At 38.0% G+C, this 18,874-nt stretch overlaps 3 protein-coding genes across 3 annotated transcripts in view; 2 read left to right on the forward strand and 1 right to left on the reverse strand.

Moving 5' to 3' along the window:
- The window catches only part of LOC134751123 (exportin-2), a 28,991-nt gene extending 16,605 nt beyond the window's left edge, over positions 1 to 12,386 (forward strand). The window contains exons 12-19 of the mRNA XM_063686481.1: positions 2,022 to 2,178; positions 2,732 to 2,823; positions 3,684 to 3,967; positions 4,141 to 4,238; positions 4,685 to 4,852; positions 5,222 to 5,384; positions 6,164 to 6,308; positions 6,395 to 12,386. Coding sequence (XP_063542551.1) covers positions 2,022 to 2,178; positions 2,732 to 2,823; positions 3,684 to 3,967; positions 4,141 to 4,238; positions 4,685 to 4,852; positions 5,222 to 5,384; positions 6,164 to 6,308; positions 6,395 to 6,549 — 1,262 coding nt within the window. The 3' untranslated portion in view covers positions 6,550 to 12,386. The remainder of the gene's footprint in view (positions 1 to 2,021; positions 2,179 to 2,731; positions 2,824 to 3,683; positions 3,968 to 4,140; positions 4,239 to 4,684; positions 4,853 to 5,221; positions 5,385 to 6,163; positions 6,309 to 6,394) is intronic.
- Positions 12,387 to 13,258: 872 nt separating this feature from the next.
- Positions 13,259 to 15,132, forward strand: LOC134750836 (uncharacterized). The gene has a single exon (XM_063686069.1). It carries the CDS (start codon positions 13,444 to 13,446, stop codon positions 14,185 to 14,187), a length of 744 nt encoding a protein of 247 aa, XP_063542139.1. The 5' UTR covers positions 13,259 to 13,443; the 3' UTR covers positions 14,188 to 15,132.
- A 374-nt stretch (positions 15,133 to 15,506) lies between these two features.
- Positions 15,507 to 16,863, reverse strand: LOC134751093 (26S proteasome regulatory subunit 8). The gene has a single exon (XM_063686438.1). It carries the CDS (start codon positions 16,760 to 16,762, stop codon positions 15,554 to 15,556), a length of 1,209 nt encoding a protein of 402 aa, XP_063542508.1. The 5' UTR covers positions 16,763 to 16,863; the 3' UTR covers positions 15,507 to 15,553.
- Positions 16,864 to 18,874: the final 2,011 nt, after the last annotated feature.

The following is an 18,874-nucleotide window of genomic DNA, read 5'->3' on the forward strand; positions in this document are numbered from 1 at the left end:
CTCTTTCCTGGGGTCCGCAACTTAATGAAGTCGGTCGTAAAATTTTTGCCGCTGTGGGAGCTCTTAGGCGTCTCCGCAACTTTTTACCACTTTCCACTAAAACCGCGCTGGCCCAATCCCTTCTTCTTCCCATTTTAGACTATGCCGACATCTCTTATCTCGATCTTACCGAAGAGCAATTGAACAAGATTGAACGGCTTCAAAATGTGTTGTGCATTCGCTTCATTTTCGGGCTACGAAAATTTGATCATGTCTCCAGCTTCCGGTCACAGCTCAGGTGGTTACCGATTCGTTTCCGACGAAATACACATATCCTGTCTCTACTCTATCGCACTTTATTTATTCCAAATACTCTTGAATACCTTAAAAAACGGTTTAGTTTTCTTTTGTCTGTTAGGTGTTCTCAGAATCGCCTTCTTGCTCCCCCTCGGTCATCTAGTAAGTTCTACAACAAATCCTTCACTTTCCAGTCTGTAAGGTTGTGGAATGCTTTGCCCATTGATATAAGACGTGCTCAATCCCTACCCATTTTTAAAAAACTTCTAAAAGAACACTATTTAAAATCTCTTTCTTAGTCTTGGTCCTTTCACTTACACATATATATTTTTCTTTTTGTTCACGCTACCTGGTCGTTATTCTTCTCTTGATTGAATTCTCATTATGTATTTATGTATTTTGTGTAGGTTTATGTAGTGTATTATTGTTGCTTAAATAATATATGTAGTTTATTTTTCATTGTTTGTTATTTATACTTAGGTATTTGATTTGTAAACTTTACACCTTTGTTATTTTGCACTGCCCATTAACTTATTTCTAGCCACTGAATCGCTATCTGAAGGTTGTCTGGAAGAGATCGCTTTTTAGCGATAAGTCCGCCTGTTGTTACCTACTCACTTATGTCCTGTCTTTGTTTGTAACATGTATTTTTCTTTGTAGTGCACAATAAAGTATTTTATTATTATTATTTGTATCTCGTATAAACTCACGGGTATATACATCCCGGTCATTTGATAGGCGTGCGTGGGGATACAGATCCAACACGTAGAGCCCCTTTGGAGAAGTTGGCTGTTATGTAATACACCTGCTAGAACCCATTCACGGGTACAAATAGGTACCCGTAAATCGGTCCCAACAGGCGTAGGGGCTATTATAAACACAGTGGAAAAGAGTGCCGGTTATGGTGTTGAAGTTTGGCTAGTCAAAAGATTGGGCTATTGCTGAGAGGTCCGGACACCTGCCATAACAATGTCTCTACACGTTATCGAGGCAGGTGGTGACTTGCCGCCGACTAGATGCCCCTGAAACTGCAACTGAAACTGCCGTCGTGAAGACGACCAGGAGCAGCAACACCGGTGTGAGCGGCTCAGGGGTGTCGAGAGGTGTGCGCCGCTTTCTACCCAGTGGCTGTTACCAGCCACTGTGCCAACTCGCGTAATCCTCTCTGGACGGCCAATGAAGGCAAGCCAGAGCTGAGAGTCCTGCAGGTCCCCTTGGGGTCCACTCCGACCGATGAAGACACGCCGGAGACGGAGACCCTGACCGACTCTCGGGAGCACTCGGGTCCGTGGGGTCGTTACTCCCCAACAGCTCGCCACAAGCTGCCCTGCGGGCTTATTATTATTATTATATAGTAGAATTAGTAGATACTACTTAATGAGAAATCTAATACCGAACCGTGTAGCGGTTGATAAGAACAGTAAGAAGTAATTATGATGGACTGGTTTTGGGCTTGGCTGCACAGAACTGCTTTATATTATGATAAGTACCTAGCTCGACGCTTTAGAACTTCACCTACGTTGCTCAAGAAAATGTGCCATGTTGTGAGGAGGGGGAGGGAGGTATCACGTGTGATGTAATTTGTGGATGACCCCTAGTAATACATTCGGGGTAGGTCTCTGTTCTCTCAGAGTATGATCAGACAACGAAATCATACTGTATGCATACCTACTATTCCCTCTGATAGGACTCGCCCTTGGTGTTCTTTTATTATGAACATATATTTAACAAAACGTATTTTTCAGCGATCCTCCGTACACTATCGTGCCTGCAAGAGTCCGCGCTACCTTTCCTCGGCACAGCGCTGCCCAAACTCGCCCTAATGTTGTCCGTGGTCGCCAAGAACCCTTGCAAGCCGCACTTCAACCACTATCTCTTCGAGACACTCTCCTTGGCAGTTGCGTAAGTATAGCCGTATTTACCAAAGAGTTACTGCTTTTAAGCCAAATGGTATCCTGGATCTGAGAAGTACCATCCATAGTATCTAACACATGCTGGTGAGATTAGTTCAGGGCCTGTACAAGTGGCAATACAATCAATGATTCCTTGGTGCAAAAGGCATGTTTCTTACATTCTCCCTGCACTATTAATCGATGGCGTATTTTCCTAATAATTTTTGTGTCCAGCATGGTAAGATAAACATTTACAAGTACTTATTTTTTTCTATAAAAATACGTTAAAGGGACAAGGGACGACTGGGGTAAATAGGGACAAAGCTTAAAATGTGATTTACCTGACAATTTCTTAAAAAATATCTACACAAATTGTATCATTCGATTGAAAATATGTAAAGCAGATTTGTATGATACAATTTGTGTATGTATTTTTAAAGAAATTGTCAGGTAAATCTCATTTTTAGTTTTGTCCCTATTCACTCCAGCCGTCCCTATTCATCCCGGTTGACGGTATTGATTATACAGTATTGGCTATTTTAGATGATTCTTTACGATTTCAGACTGGTGACCAAGTCAAATCCTAACGCCATCACCGCTTTCGAAGACGCTCTGTTCCCGATCTTCCAAGAAATCCTGCAAAATGACGTACAAGGTAAAATGTTTGTATCTATATAATTCAAAAGTAAAATTCAGATATTCATACTAAAAATATTATTGGAACGAAGTTCCTTATCGGACGGTTGGCGAAAAAAGTGTAAGTGTAAGATTTGACCGTCATGGAAACCCGTCACCGCCCATACGATGGAGGAATATGTAATATTGATCCCAGTTGGTTGTTGAATAAATAATTTATTATTATTGACGGATACGGACACGGACACGAATAACATAATATAACAGAATAGAACATAACATAACATGATATAACATAGCATAACAATGACCATGAGTACGTCACCAGCATTTTTCAACTTCGTTCCAACGGAGTGTTTCACGACACTCGCCATTTTGTTTAGATAGAAAATGATTTCGTCAGTAGAAGTTTCCGTTCGGACTTTTTGTAAGAAATGTTGTTTAATATTTACCAGTCGCTTTTCGTTAAAGAAAAACATCATTGAAATTCTTTCGTAAAAGTAATGCCGCCAAGCGGAACTCGGGGGGCCCTGGCCAATATGATAATTGTTCGCAGAGAAACGAAACGTATTCTGTCTCTATCGAAGACAATAGTATTAACCCTTTGAATGCCGAGAATCCCTAAAGTGGTCGTTCCTAGTATCGCCCACAGCGCCAAGGACCACTATGTGGGTTACGGCGGACGCTGTCAAAGTAACCTTCACGCTCTCAAGTAAAGTTTACATTCGCTCGCTTGCGCCCTTTATCTCGGCGTCACAGTGACGTTTTTGTTTATGACATAGAGCGTTTAAAAAAATCTAGGGGAGGCCGCAGGGTCTTAGCGAGTTCAAAAGGCCTAATCGAAGTTTCTACTTAGTTACGTAATCGTTTTTTGTACAGAATTCATGCCGTACGTGTTCCAAATGCTGTCCCTCCTGCTGGAGCTGCGCGGCGCCGCGCCGGCGGGCTCGGGCTCGGGGGCGGGCTCGGGCTCGGGCTCGGGCTCGGGCTCGGGCTCGGGCTCGGGCTCGGGCTCGGGCGCCGGGGACGCGTACGGCGCGCTGCTGCCGTGCCTCGTGGCGCCGCCGCTGTGGGAGCGCGCCGCCAACGTGCGCCCGCTCGTCAGGCTGCTCTGTGCGTTCGTCACTGCGAGAGGCGAACTCATATTACGAGAGGGGAAACTTGTGAGTATACAGTCCCTTGAAAAAAATTTTTTTTTTTATAAAGTACTTTATCTTCTTTCTTTCCACGACCGAAAAGAAGTCAAAAATATGATTGTACGTTTTAAATTACCCTCGTAAGGCTCGATGTACATTACGATGAACGTATTCGTTGCAATATAACCCTTTGTCCGCAGAATGCCATGCTGGGTGTGTTCCAGAAGTTAATAGCGTCGAAAACGAACGACCACGAAGGCTTCTATTTAATACAGACCATGCTGTTCAAATTCGGAGAGTGAGTGTTTATATTTTGAGTGCCCCGTATTCAGAAAACGGATATAAATTGGACAATGTAAACTGAATGGTTACAAAAAATTTTTTTGTCAATATTTTTATTTTTGATACAAATTTTTATCGCTGATTGTACTTTTCTTGCAACAGGCAACTAATACGCATCTAGTCAATTCTTATAAACTAGGTTGCGTTGCGTTGTTTTATCAGTTTCACAGAGTTCCTATGGCCACCTCCTGTCTCCATTATCAGATCAGCTCGATGGTACTATAATATTGCATTGTCACTCAACTTACATATGTATGTGAATTTTCAGCTCAATCGAGTAATGTGGGTCTAATTTAGATTACAATATTTGATCCAAAAATTTACATACATTGCATGTTAAATGAGTGTTCATGGTGTGAAAATTAGTAGTTTTTTTTTTCATGTTATAAATTCTCTTTACAGATCCACAATGCAGCCATACACGAAGCAGATCATGACACTCCTCTTCCAGCGTCTATCGTCATCCAAGACCACTAAATACGTTCGTGGGCTCATAGCTTTCCTTGGCTTTTACGCGGCGCATTTCGGTGCCGACAAACTTATAGATCTCGTGGATTCTGTTCAAAATGGGTAAGGACAATTATACAAGAAGAACGTTTAAAGTAACCCCATTACTATTTTAGATTGTAGCTCTAAACCCGCTGCATTCCTATCCCTACTGATAATAATATAAATGCCAAATTAACTGTCTGTGTCTTAAATGTGTGTCTGTTACCTCTTTACGCTGAAACCTTCGAATCTATTGAGATGAAATATTGTATGGAGATAGTATGAGTCTCGGGAAAGGACTTAAGATAGTTTTTATCCCAGAGGTCATCACCTAAGGGGATGAAAAGGGTAATGGATTTTAGTATGGCAGTTGGATATGAGAGTAGGTAACTTAACTCTATAAAGACGCAGTCGCTGGTAGTAGCAAGATTTATTTTTATTTTTTTGCAGCATGTTCGCGATGTACATGGAGCGTGTACTTATCCCTGACCTACAAAAGGTGGACGGCGTACTAGAACGCAAGGCGGCCGCCGTCGGTTGCGTCAAACTTCTCACCGAAGCTAACCATATGAGGCAAGGACCCCTCGCACCGTTGTGGCCACCGCTCATGCAGGTCAGTCATATGGGGACGAGATTTGTGTCAGGATGGCCGGGTTGTGTTGTGAGACTTAGAATCGGCCATTTTGAAAATAACGAGTCACAATATGAAGCGCGTTATAATGTCGGTTTTTTTTAAATAATGTTCGTTGAACGCAAGGCAGCGGAAACTACTCACATAGGCTAACCATATGATGAGGCAAGGACGCCTCGCATCCGGGGAGCGCCATGGTAGAGTGTACTCGATCCCATGGCGCCCCCACAAACGGCAAAGAGGATATAAAACGTCGGAGTGGGTTTAGTGGGTAGGGCCAGGTTCTCCCTCCCCTCTCGCCAGTGAGAGGGGACAGGAGCGGCGAGTCCCACAACCCCCCCCCCCCCCCCCCCCATCAATGGCCTTCCCGTGGCCGGGGGGACGGTGCGTAACAGCATTCGTCCACTCCGTTAACAAAAAAAAAAAGGACACCTCGCATCGTGTCAGGATGGCCGAGTCGTTAGATAACCTATAGTCTGTTCGGAAAGAAAAGAGTCGTGAAATGTACTGCTTCCCTTATATTCCACGACTTCCCTTGTCGCACAGAAGCGTCTTAGGCTACTGATGATACTAAGTAGCGTCTTATAGAAGATTTTGATGACCTGAGGGTCCCGAGTACTGGCCAATATTTTTCTCAGCGGATCAGCATTGCTATCCAGCGGGGCAAAGCTTATGGGTAGCATACCCTGTGACCACGACTTTATATTTCGTTAAATCAATAAATTAATATAATTAATATTAAATTTCGTATTTGCTACCAGGCGCTGATCTCCCTATTCGAGTTACCAACGGACTCCACGTCACTACCCGACGACCACTTTGTAGAGGTGGACGACACGCCCGGCTACCAGGCGCAATACTCGCAGCTGACCTGCGCTAAGGGCGCCAACAGCGATCCCCTATCAGGTATTTTGTCTTTAATTTGTTACTTTTCGCACTTGTATCGTAATGTAGTATTATATAGGTTTTATAAATGAAGCCATCACTTGCAGTGATCACGGACCCCTTGCGCTACCTGGCTCTCGGCCTCGGCGCCCTGTCGCGCGCGGCGCCCGGCCTGCTGCCGCCGCGCGTGGCCGCGCTGCCGGAGCCGCACAAGAACGCGCTCCACGGCTACCTGCAGCGGTACAACGTACAGATATGCTAGATGCATTTCTAATTGTACACGTAACATTCAGTTTCATTTTTATGATCTTCAAAAAAATGTGACGGTTTCCAGATTGCTAAACTTCAATACCTAATTTGTCTTCACGCTATTTGGCAATGATACAGCGTAGCTAAGCTATAGGCGTTCGATTCGTAGCTGGCCCCGAAGGGTCCTTTGTCTATTGTTAAGTAAAACCGCACGTGCTACTTTCCTGCAATAAAAAAGCTTGGGTCGTTTTATTCGGTTATTAAATTACGACTCTATGGTAATTGGAATAAGATTCAAAATGAATTAATGGAATAATATTTTGCGAGGCTGTGTGTGGTCCCTCTACGGTTACCGAGTGCCGGCGAGTTGAACGCTACAGAACCAGTCTAAAATGTGTCATCGAGATGCGTAACTGAACAAAGGTGCGTTATCGGAGAGCGCACTTACATTGGTTATTTGAGCGTTGGATTAACTATCCCGCGTGCAGGTGCCAATTAGAATTAGTCATACTTGTTATGAACAAAATGCTGCACTTCATGATAAAAGCAAGCCGCTTTGCACAGTGATAGTAGGGACCAAACTGAGCGATTTGACCCGCAGCAGCGGCAGTTTCACCCCTTAGGAACAGAGATGGCGCCACTTCTTTAAAAAATATTTCAAAAAATTCTACAAGCTAAACCAATGAACCGATTTAAATGTTTAATATCTCAAATGAAAGCGCATTATATACATTACTTTCAAAAAAATACTCAAAAATTATATACTCAATACTTTTGATAAAAACGGGAATTTTAAGTTTGTTTTTTTACTCGATTGATAGTTTTTACTTGATTTCTCAAAAAAATTGTATGGAATATGAATAGTTTAATGCATGTATATATTACTGAATAAATAACAAGTATTATAAAAAAAACCCGACACCGATATCTCTCATACTTCTCGAAATATGAAAGTTTGAATGTGAGTGTAAATTTTTTCAAGATATATTCCAAATTATTCTACAAGCTAAACTATTCGACCGATTTTAATGTTTAATATCTCAAATAAAAGCTCATTATATATACTACTTATAAAAAAATATTCAAAAAACATATACTGAATACTTTTGGCAAAAAACGGCATCTTAAGTTTTTTTTCTTGCTCGATTGATAGTTTTTACTTGATTTCATAAAAAAAAATTATGGAACATGAATAGTTTAATAAATATATATATAGTACTGAGTATATAAAAGTATTACAAAAAAACCCGACACCCATACCTTTCATTCTTCACGAAAAATTTAAGTTCAATTATGCACATTCTTACAAATAAATTCTTTAAAAGAAATCTTCAACCGCAGTAAGTGCACTGATTTTAATATAAAATGTGTCATATGAAAAGAAATCACCCAATTTATTTTAATGAATAAAAAAATAATAAATAAAAACTGAATAAAGTTTTTTCCTGGTGCTGAATTACAAAAAAATATAACAAATCTAAAATTAGGAATTATTTTTATTTAAAGTGACTACATTTGTAAACAAAAAACTTAAATGTCCTCTTCGGGTTCACCGCTAGATGTAGAACTGAAAAAAAAATCGTTTTGAGAAGTACTCGTACCATTTCAATACTACAAAATCACCGATCATACATGAACTGGTTGCTGTAGATTACTGTTGGAAAATTTTTGTGCCTGTAGATTTACTGTTGAATTATTTTTGTGCCTAGTTGATTACCATTAAACCTATAATTTTGTGCCAGACCTATAATCAGTGGTCAGCATGCAAAATAACTCTGGATTGAAAATTACATTAACTTACTTTTGATTTGTACAGCCACCTTTGCATGATTTACACTGGGCTGTGCATGGTAAGCTGACGCGACGACACTCACAACGCATAGTTTCGCAGCCAGATTTGCAGCCACAATGGTCCAAGAGGCTTAATTGCGACCAAATCGCTGTAACTGCCGACCATTCCGGAGTCCAACTCTCTTTCTTCAGTCCATCCCCAAGAAGATGGACATGCTATGGAAACTTCTGGTTTCATAGCGTTTCCCCATATATGGCCCGCTTGGTAAGCGGCTCGAAGTGCATGTTTATAGAGAGCAGCTGATGTAGGTGGCAGGCTTGACACAAGCTTGTTTTTGAAGCAAACAAATATTTGTGAACTTCATTTACGTTTATGTGTTCCGTTTGGCGAAACAATAACACAAATCTAGGGTTACTTTATACTAAAATTAAAATATGTAGTTACACACCTGACAACTGACAAAATCAAAAACTTAAAAGTTGACATACTTCTATTTTCCCGTCTTTTTATAGTGGCCAGAGAAAGGCAGCTTGATCTGAACGAATTCTTCCAGTACGAAAACCAAATTTGTCCACCTTCGTTGTGAGTCAATGGAGGGCTTCGTTCAGGGAACAAATCTGATTTGGCCGAGAAATTAGAACCTGCCAACCCTGCCACCTACATCAGCTGCTCTCTATAAACATGCACTTCGAGCAGCTTACCAAGAGGGCCATATATGGGGAAACGCTCTGAAACCAGAAGTTTCCATACCATGTACATCTTTTTGGGGATGGACTGAGGAAAAAGAGAGTTGGACTCCGGAATGGTCGGCATTTACAGCGATTTGGTCTCAATTAAGCCTCTTGGACCATTGTGGCTGCAAATCTGGCTGCGAAACTATGCATTGTGGGTGTCGTCGCGTCAGCTGGCCATGCACAGCCCAGTGTAAATCATGCAAATGTGGCTGTACAAATCAAAAGTAAGTTAATGTAATTTTCAATCCAGGGTTATTTTGCATGCTGACCACTAATTATAGGTCTGGCACAAAATTATAGGTTTAATGGTTATCAACTAGGCACAAAAATAATTCAACAGTAATCTACAGCAACCAGTTCATGTATGATCAGTGATTTTGTAGTATTAGAATGGTACGAGTACTTAACAAAACAACTTTTCTTTTTCAGTTTTACATCTACCGGTGAACCATATAATTTGACATCACCTAATAATAATTAGTTGCCCGTTTATTTTTGTATTTAATACACTGACAATTATCTGATTCAATTCGGCTTATATGTATAGAAACTACTAAATTTACCAACTTTTATATTATACACATAGATTTAAGATTAGATCCTAAGTATGCATGTAATATTGCTATGCCCCCACGGGGTCCATGTGGAACTACCAAGAATTTGTAATACCTATAAAACCATGGTTGCAATAAATAAATATGAAATATGAACCCGAAGAGGACATTTAAGTTTTTTGTTTACAAATGTAGTCACTTTAAATAAAAATAATTCCTAATTTTAGATTTGTTATATTTTTTGTAATTCACCACCAGGAAAAAACTTTATTCAGTTTTTATTTATAATTTTTTTATTTATTAAAATAAATTGGGTGATTTCTTTTCATATGACACATTTCATATTAAAATCAGTGCACTTACTGCGGTAGAAGATTTCTTTTAAAGGATTTATTTGTAAGAACGTGCATAATTGAACTTAAATATTTCGTGAAGAATGAAAGGTATGGGTGTCGGGTTTTTTTGTAATACTTTTATATACTCAGTACTATATATATATTTATTAAACTATTCATGTTCCATAATATTTTTTTTAAGAAATCAAGTAAAAACTATCAATCGAGTAAGAAAAAAAAACTTAAGATGCCGTTTTTTGCCAAAAGGGTTCAGTATATGTTTTATGAGTATTTTTTTATAAGTAATGTATATAATGAGCTTTTATTTGAGATATTAAACATTGAAATCGGTCAAATAGTTAAGCTTGTAGAATTTTTTGAAATATATTTTGAAGAAATTTACACTCGCATTCAAACTTTTATATTTCGTGAAGTATGAGAGGTATCGGTGTCGGGTTTTTTTTTATAATACTTGTTATTAATTCAGTAATATATACATGCATTAAGCTATTCATGTTCCATACATTTTTTTTGAGAAACCAAGTAAAAACTATCAATCGAGTAAAGAAAAAAAACTTAAGATGCCGTTTTTTGTCGAAAGTAATCAGTATATATTTTTGAGTATTTTTTTAAAAGTAATGTATATAATGAGCTTTCATTTGAGATATTAAACATTTAAATCGGTTCATTGGTTTAGCTTGTAGAATTTTTTGAAATATTTTTTAAAGAAGTGGCGCCATCTCTGTTTCTAAGGGGTGAAACTTGCGCTGCTGCGGGTCGAGTCACTCAGTTTGGTCCCTACTAGCACTGTGCAAAGCGGCTTGCTTTTATCATGAAGTGCAGCATCCGGGCAAAAAATGGCCATAACAAGTTTGACTAAATTGTACGACCCTTTTTTTGCAGGTAGTATCACGTGCGGTTTTACTTAACAATAGACAAAGGATTAACCGTTCGGGGCCAGCTACAAATCGAACGACTATACCGTACCTTACAAGAAGCGTGCGAATCTTTCCATTGCTTCATTTTTGTTTTACACGCCTTAGAGAGGCGCATTGCGACATCTAAAAAAAATGTTATATCTTAACGGCACCAGAATCCCAAGTTGTACTGAGAATTCACCAGTAACAATATATTAAACTTCATTAAACTAAATTTCATCAAGCGGGTACGTCTGCGAGCGATACTACAATGTTTTATATTATAGAAATGAAAAGATTCGGACGCTTTTGGTAAGCTTTGGTAACTTAGTTGGTTAGAAGCTAACCAATCGGTGTTCCGAAAAGGCGCAAGTGCGAGTCTTGCACTAAGCGGTGAATTTTTCCATTTTTTTTAAATAAAAAAGCAAGCACATTTTCTTTACAAATTAACCATAATGATCTTAGTTTCTTTGCAAGTGCGATAAGTATAATAGAATGACATGCGTGATAGAAGAATTGTGATATGGTATGTATATGTAACATTGTGTGTAACGCTGGGCGTTTCTTACTATTGTAATAACATCTGTAACATTTAGAATTCAATGTGAATTTATGAGTGTCTAAGGCTATGTAAATGTGTAGATAATGTATGTGTATGAAAGGGAGTTTGAATGGTATCAGAGTATAATTATTAAGATGATAAACTTTAAAGAAAAACTCACCAATTTTCATTATTTTAAAGTTATACTTTCAACAAATATGATTGCACTCTGCCCTCTGCCCAGCAGTGGAATGTAGTGTGTGCTACAGTAAAAAAAAACATTAAAGAAGAAAATTTCCATTGTTTTTTCTTTGACTACATCAATACAGGTCGGTCCAAAAATACGTTGATAATTAATTTTTAAGAATATTTTTCTCTCACATGTCTTTTAAGTCATCAAAAATTAAAACTATAGTCATTTAACTAAAACAAAACGTATTATCTTCAAAATATTATTTATTAACTTTGATACACAGATTTAAACGTTTGTTAAAATAATCACTACACCTTATCAAACAAAGTCCCCTCCGCTTCTGTCTGTTTGTGTGTATGTATGTTCGCAATAAACTCAAAAACTACTGAACGGATTTTCATGCGGTTTTCACCTATCAATAGAGTGATTCTTGATGAATTCTCTTGATTCCTGCGCAGTCGGCGATATATCGTAGTAAAAAAAATAGTCAACGTATATTTGGTTCACCCATAAACTCTGATAATATAACACTTTTGTACTGAGATGAAAGATTGTTAATATTAGGAATTATGACTGATCATGATGTTTTTGTTTGTGACATGTTATTTAAAAATAAAACTACCCTTCTAGTTTCACTCTTCAACTGTTTAGACTTGTTACAATAATTGAATTATTTGTTTATGTTATTGTTAATTTGAATGCATGCCATTGAAATAGAGGTTATGAATGCATATTTTGTACATTTTTTTGTAATGTAATATGTATAATAAATGCTTTTTCATCTGTTTTGTTATTTCATTTTGTACTCCCGATTTAGATTGTATGGGTCAGGTCATAGTATACAATACAATGCAAATACTATTGCACACCTCATTACAGAAAAGAAGAGGTTAAACAACAGGCGGTCTTATCGCTAAAAAGCGATCTCTTCCAGAGGTAGCGGAAATTAAACTTGTGTCATGTCAGTATTTCAGATGCAATAAGATTCTAGCACAGAAAATACACAAAACAAAACATTTAGGATACCTACATCTCTAACACTTTTCAATTTGGGTTAAGAGTCTCCGGCAAGCTCGGCCGAATTGTACCTTCCCATACAAACATAGTTGCGCTCTCATTTTAAAACTATGTGTTGGATTCTAATGAAGCTTTGCACATACAATGACATGAGGTATATCTAGGTCTGAAATTAGTTTATATTATAGGTCCAGTTTATAAAACAAACGAAATAGAGCAAAAACAAGTTTTGTGTTGTAAGGAACTTAAATTTGCTGTATTTTTTTAACTATGGTATTTGAAGCTACATAAACTAATTACAGACATAGATATACCTTATTCTATTGTAAGTACAAAGTTTCAGAGCAATCTAGATAGTCGTTTAAAAATAACAGCGTAACTACGTTTGTATGGAGAACCGAGCTTGCCGGAGACCCTTAATGATTATCGATTTATCTTCTTGGCTACGCCCCCTGTAAGGACAATGGTTAGTACCATTTTACCTACAAAACATCGGTGTAACAATAGGATTATTCATCTTATAGCTTTATTCATCATAATCATAAATATCAACCTATTAAGGGTAGGTAGTTAATAATATTACAAACAACAGTTCGCCTTCTTAAGAACTACCTACATTAATGATAATGAGTAGGTAAACTAGATGCAATAAACACGCTTAACATCAAAAAAAAACAAACTTAATCACTCTTATCTTCTCTAAAAATCTCTCGTAATTAACTTGTGTGAAAAGGACGAAGTGATTATCTAACGACCGTCTTCATTTTAAACCAGATCAACTTGTTCTTTTAGTTAGCATCAGTCAGTGAATATCTGTAGCAGACATGACATCATTTATCGATGCTGACGCGATTCTATCAGGAAGCGAGCAGTGGGTTCAGCTTGATCAAAAATGGGGGACACCGGTCGATTTAGACACAGAAGACGACGGACCAAGACTCAAAACTGTCTTCAGCACCTTAGACTTGAAGAAATCTACCTTCGATTCATCGTTTTTATTTAAACGGAGGAAACTCGGAAGAAATTCATCTAAAAAGTCTATGGATTACAAGGAATTTCTTCAAGATTTAAACGATGCTCCAAGAAATACGCCAGATAAACAGTTTTACTTTGTCAGCGGGCAGATTCTTTCCGCCATTTCTGTCGAAGAGATCTGTGATGGTATAGACGACATTTTCAAGTCAATGGATAAGCTTTGCTCGGCGACTAGCACCGTTAGAATCAACAAGAAACGAAAACCCAGTATGCCTGATATTGTGCAGTGCAGTATTTCGACAAATGGTCTGTCATTCGATGATACAGTGGTAAACGCAAGTGAAAAAGAAAAGGCGGATAGTGACGACGTTTCAGGCTATATTGATGAGGTATTTGGACATTTAGATTCATTCACCAGTGAGCGGTCGTCTAAGGAATCAGTAACAACTTTAGTTAGGAGGTTCACGAGCATGCTGAAGAGTCCGATCAAGTGTAGTCCGAGGAAGCGAAGGCAGTGTGGAGATAGGTTTAAGGAATTAACTGAGTTTTGGCAAGCACAGTCTAATGGGACTGGTACAAGGCATGGCTCCTGAGATTAAGATAAAAGTATTTTAAAAGGCATAAGGGTGTCAGAAATAATGCAAAATTGAACCCTATCACTTTGAAATAAAGTTCAAAATCAGGTGGGAAATATTATATTCCCTCTGCCTTATAAATGCTTAAATGAAAATATTTAATTTAACTTATATCAAGTTATCATGGATATCTATTCTTTATTTAATTGGATATATTGTGTATGAAATATATTATATATAGACATAAGCAAACGGGAGCCCATTTTATTATGTTTTCACCACGCCAGCTCGTGAAGATTCTCTATTCTTCAAAAACTGATGAGAAAGTTACATTTTATCTATAAGTTACAAAGTAATAAATTGTGAGTGGTTTTCTCAAATTCCTCATTTTGGCGGGTGGTTTTGACACTTGACTGATAAAATAATGTAAGCTAAGTCTCACGAAAGTTTTAAAATGGCTAATGGTGCTTCAGAGACTACTGTTTTTTGTGTTAAGGTTTTACTTAATTAGCTAAGGATAATAATGTTTAATCCTAGGTAGCTTAATATTTAACATTGTGATAATAATAAAAATTAAGGACAGTTTTGTAGTAAATAATAACTATTTTAACAACTTTTTGTATAGATGGCAGCACCATGTGTCTCGTTCGTTATATCGTAATCCAGTAAGGGATTCGTATCTTAGGAGGTGCAAGCATGTAGTTGGTCAAAGACGCTTGGTCTTTTTAAAGATTGCATATACTCTAGATTTTTTATTTTGTTTATAGTAGGGGTTTTATTTTTTGATTGTCAAACGTACATTACGTACTTATAACCGCTAATCTTAGTAGATTAATGTTTAAACATATTGTAGTAATATTTGATTTGTTTGTGTGTAGGTTTGCAATTTAGACATGTTTTAGTACCTTACTGTAATCCTGTAACAATTTAAATAATGGGCGTTAAATTAAAATATTTGATTTAGTAATATTTTTACATGTGTTTTATTGTCTAAACCCAAGCCGTAAATGATGTCAAACAACTAATGCCGAGTACATACATATATTATGTATATTGGGTCAACATAGGCCAATCTAAGACAGAGCATTGATATTTACTATGCCATTACATATAGGATTCTAGTTAGGATGACTTAATGAAATAAGGTGTATAAAGACCTTTAATCCCATGGATTTGAATTATGGGTCCAAAACCAGTACTAGTACCATTTTAAGTCTTTCCTCTGAACATTTCATAAAATGCATCTTTCATAGGTAAGAAAATTATTTCTAAAGATTTTGTCACATATTTTTGGGCCACCTGTAAATTAAGATAGGATATCATTTAATGAAACAGCATTGATTATAATAAAGGTTTAATTTCTAGAAAGACAAAAATAAGCACATTACTTCCACAATTTCTTAATAGACATATTCTTTTCTGAGTCCTTCTGCATGACTTTAGCAACTGCCATCTCAAAGTCTTCCTGAGTGACATGGACTCTGCGCTCACGGAGTGCATACATGCCTGCCTCGGTGCACACTCCCTTCACTTCAGCACCGGATGCACCAGGCATCAGCTCTGCGATCTTACGAAGATTAATACCTCTTGTTAGATTCATCTTACGGGAGTGGATCTTAAGAATGTCCAAGCGAGCCTCCTCATTTGGTGGTGGGAACTCAATCTTCCTGTCAATACGTCCAGGTCGGAGCAAAGCAGGGTCTAAGATGTCAATTCTATTAGTAGCCATGATGACTTTGATATTTTTAGTTGCCTCAAATCCATCAAGCTGGTTTAGCAACTCCAACATAGTACGCTGGACCTCAGAATCACCACCACTGCCAGACTCAATACGAGATGAACCGATAGAATCAATTTCATCCATGAAAATAATAGAGGGAGCATGCTCTCTAGCCATAACGAAGAGTTCTCTCACCATACGGCTTCCTTCTCCAATGAATTTCTGTACCAGCTCAGAACCAGATACACGAATGAATGTACATTCGGTATGGTGAGCCACAGCACGAGCCAGCAAGGTCTTTCCAGTACCAGGAGGTCCGTACAAAAGCACGCCTTTAGGCTGAGCAATGCCTAGGGCATCAAATAGCTCCGGGTGCTTCACCGGCAACTCAATTACCTCTTTAATCTCCTTAATTTGCTTATCCAGACCTCCCACCATCTCGTAAGTAGAATCAGGAACCTTTTCAACCATCATGAGGGACACCAGAGGGTCAACTTTATTGGGTAAGATTTTATGAAGAGTGTAGCTCTCGTTGCGCAGCGCGACGCGGCAATTCGCGGTGACATCATTGATGTCTACATTCTTGTCTAAATCCACCACGAATTTGCCCTCAGGATGGACTTTTACTAGGACTTTCTTCTTGTCCATCGGTTTCACAACTTCACCGACGTACGAACCTTGCTCCTGCAGCAGCTGCAGTTCCTCTCTCAGCATACGCACTTTAGCGTTAAGTTCATTTCTTTGTGCTTGCAGACGCCGTAGATTTTGAGACTTCTCGGCCACGACTAACTGCAACTCTTCGATCTTCGTGATGTAGTATGGGCGGAAACCCTCGCCCTTTGCGGGGTCCACGTCCATTTTAGTGAGCGTCATTTTGTTTAAGTTTCACGCGCTCATCAACACAAAGATTTTAGTTAGATTAAAAATATCAAGAACGAAGACAATGCCGACCCCAATATTTTTCAAGTCATGGCACAGATAACACATCACAAGCATACATTTTGACATTAGAAATGTAGCCATTTCAAATTGCATCATTCTACTAAATTAGCTGAATTTAGGCCTTGTCTTAAAAATATAGTTGGTCAAGCCAATTTGTCAGTCAGTAACAACCAGGAAAATTATACTAATCCCTTTCTTTTGGATGTTAGTACTAGTGTAAGACAAAGATAGTATGATTCTCTCTGTCTATGTTTGAAATGAGACAGTCCTTTGACAAACTATATTTTCCCAAAATAATGAAATTAATTAATTAAAAGTGAAATGAATAATATATAATATATAATATATATTATAATATATTTTTGTTACAAATTTTCCACTATATTATTTTATCTGGCTACACTATTTTATTTAGATGCGTTCAGATATATAACTACATGCGATCATAAAATAATCAAAGGAGGAGAGAAAAAATAAACCTTATATGAATCTATCAACATGACAAAAATGTCACAGAAAGTAAATAAATAATAATTTTCAATTAAAAACAAAGGGAATATAAAAATCCAACTCTTTCAATATGCATATTCCATCATGGAAAAAAATAATCTTGCCTAAAGTGTTCCAGCGAAAATTATGAAGAAACTACATAATTTCTTACCGCCAACGAAACCAAATGCATCGGAATGGCCCTTGTGTTACTATGCACCATAGCGTTTAACTTCCTATTAATTGTGCGTATGGGCTGCTTAGCGCATTGGAGTTACATAATTGGTCACGCGATCTTCCCCAAGCATACCTATAACGGCATTCGATTTAGTGCCGGAATATTTGGGTTCATTATCATCGGTAGCATAATCCCTGGCTTTCTATTTCCCAAACTAAAACTTTTCGTGACCGCATTGAGCGTACCTCCTCAAATTCATATGCTCGTGATTCTGCATAAAGCTATACATGCGACTAATATCCAAAACAAAAATATTGTAAAGGCTTGCCGAGGCTACACTTTGATTACCCTGTTATCTACTAGTTGGACTCTTTACACATTAATAAAACGCAGTACAGCAGCATAACAAGGAAAGCTTCCACCACGACTTATTAAAAGTAAAAGTTACTCAAAGCAATAACGCAATAAGTACTTATTTGCGAAAGGTTTACAATAGTAAAAGATTTTATGGTCTTCGAAATCAACTAAAGTTATATTCAACAAAATGTTTATTTGGATGGCGGCCTTTCTATGGTTTGTGCAGATGGCCTGCTTACTCCACTGGAGCCATATCATCGGAAGCACAGTCTTCACAGAAAACGAAACTCACGCGATAAATTTAAGCTTAATGATATTCTTCTTCGTTGTGTTCAGCAGCTCGATTACTCTAATGTTCACTGCTATGACTCTTTATACATTACTGCGTGACGCTAATGCTGCGAATTACTATAAAATTAACGAGAATAACCATGATAATGTTGATGCTGAGAAAATATAGAAAAAACTACATCCGTTAAGTATAGATACTGTATTAAGCCGATAAATGAATAGAAGAATATATGATGATGTACAACACAACACAAAATTCTAGAATCAAGAAATAGATCACATAACTGAAGATCACATTCAAGGTCTCTGCAAATTACTTAAAAAGAGCTAATATTCATGTTCTCTGTCTTAACGCGATCGTATATTCAAGTTCTGCTTCCGTCATGCCCGCTAAAGTCTCACTGTACAAATGTTTGTATCACACCCCTGCCAATAATTATAGGAAAGCATGTATTTCTTGTCATGGGTGTCAAATTTTATGGAATGCGTGCGGATGTTTTGTGTAGTTCATTGGAGCCAGATGGTAGGGAATGCGTGCTTCCAGAATCAAGCTCACGCTTTTAAACTAAGTATCCTTGTCTTTTTTATAATCCTGTTCGGTGATTTCATACCTGCCGAAGTCTGTCCGTGGGCAAGACTTGTTTCCACCGGATTGAGCATTCCACCGCAAATGCACTTGTTGATATTATTGCACAGATATGTCGCCAGCCAGACTGAGAACCGAGCAG

The sequence above is a fragment of the Cydia strobilella genome, chromosome 21, assembly GCF_947568885.1.
Source record: "Cydia strobilella chromosome 21, ilCydStro3.1, whole genome shotgun sequence".
In the NCBI taxonomy this organism is placed as follows: domain Eukaryota; kingdom Metazoa; phylum Arthropoda; class Insecta; order Lepidoptera; family Tortricidae; genus Cydia; species Cydia strobilella.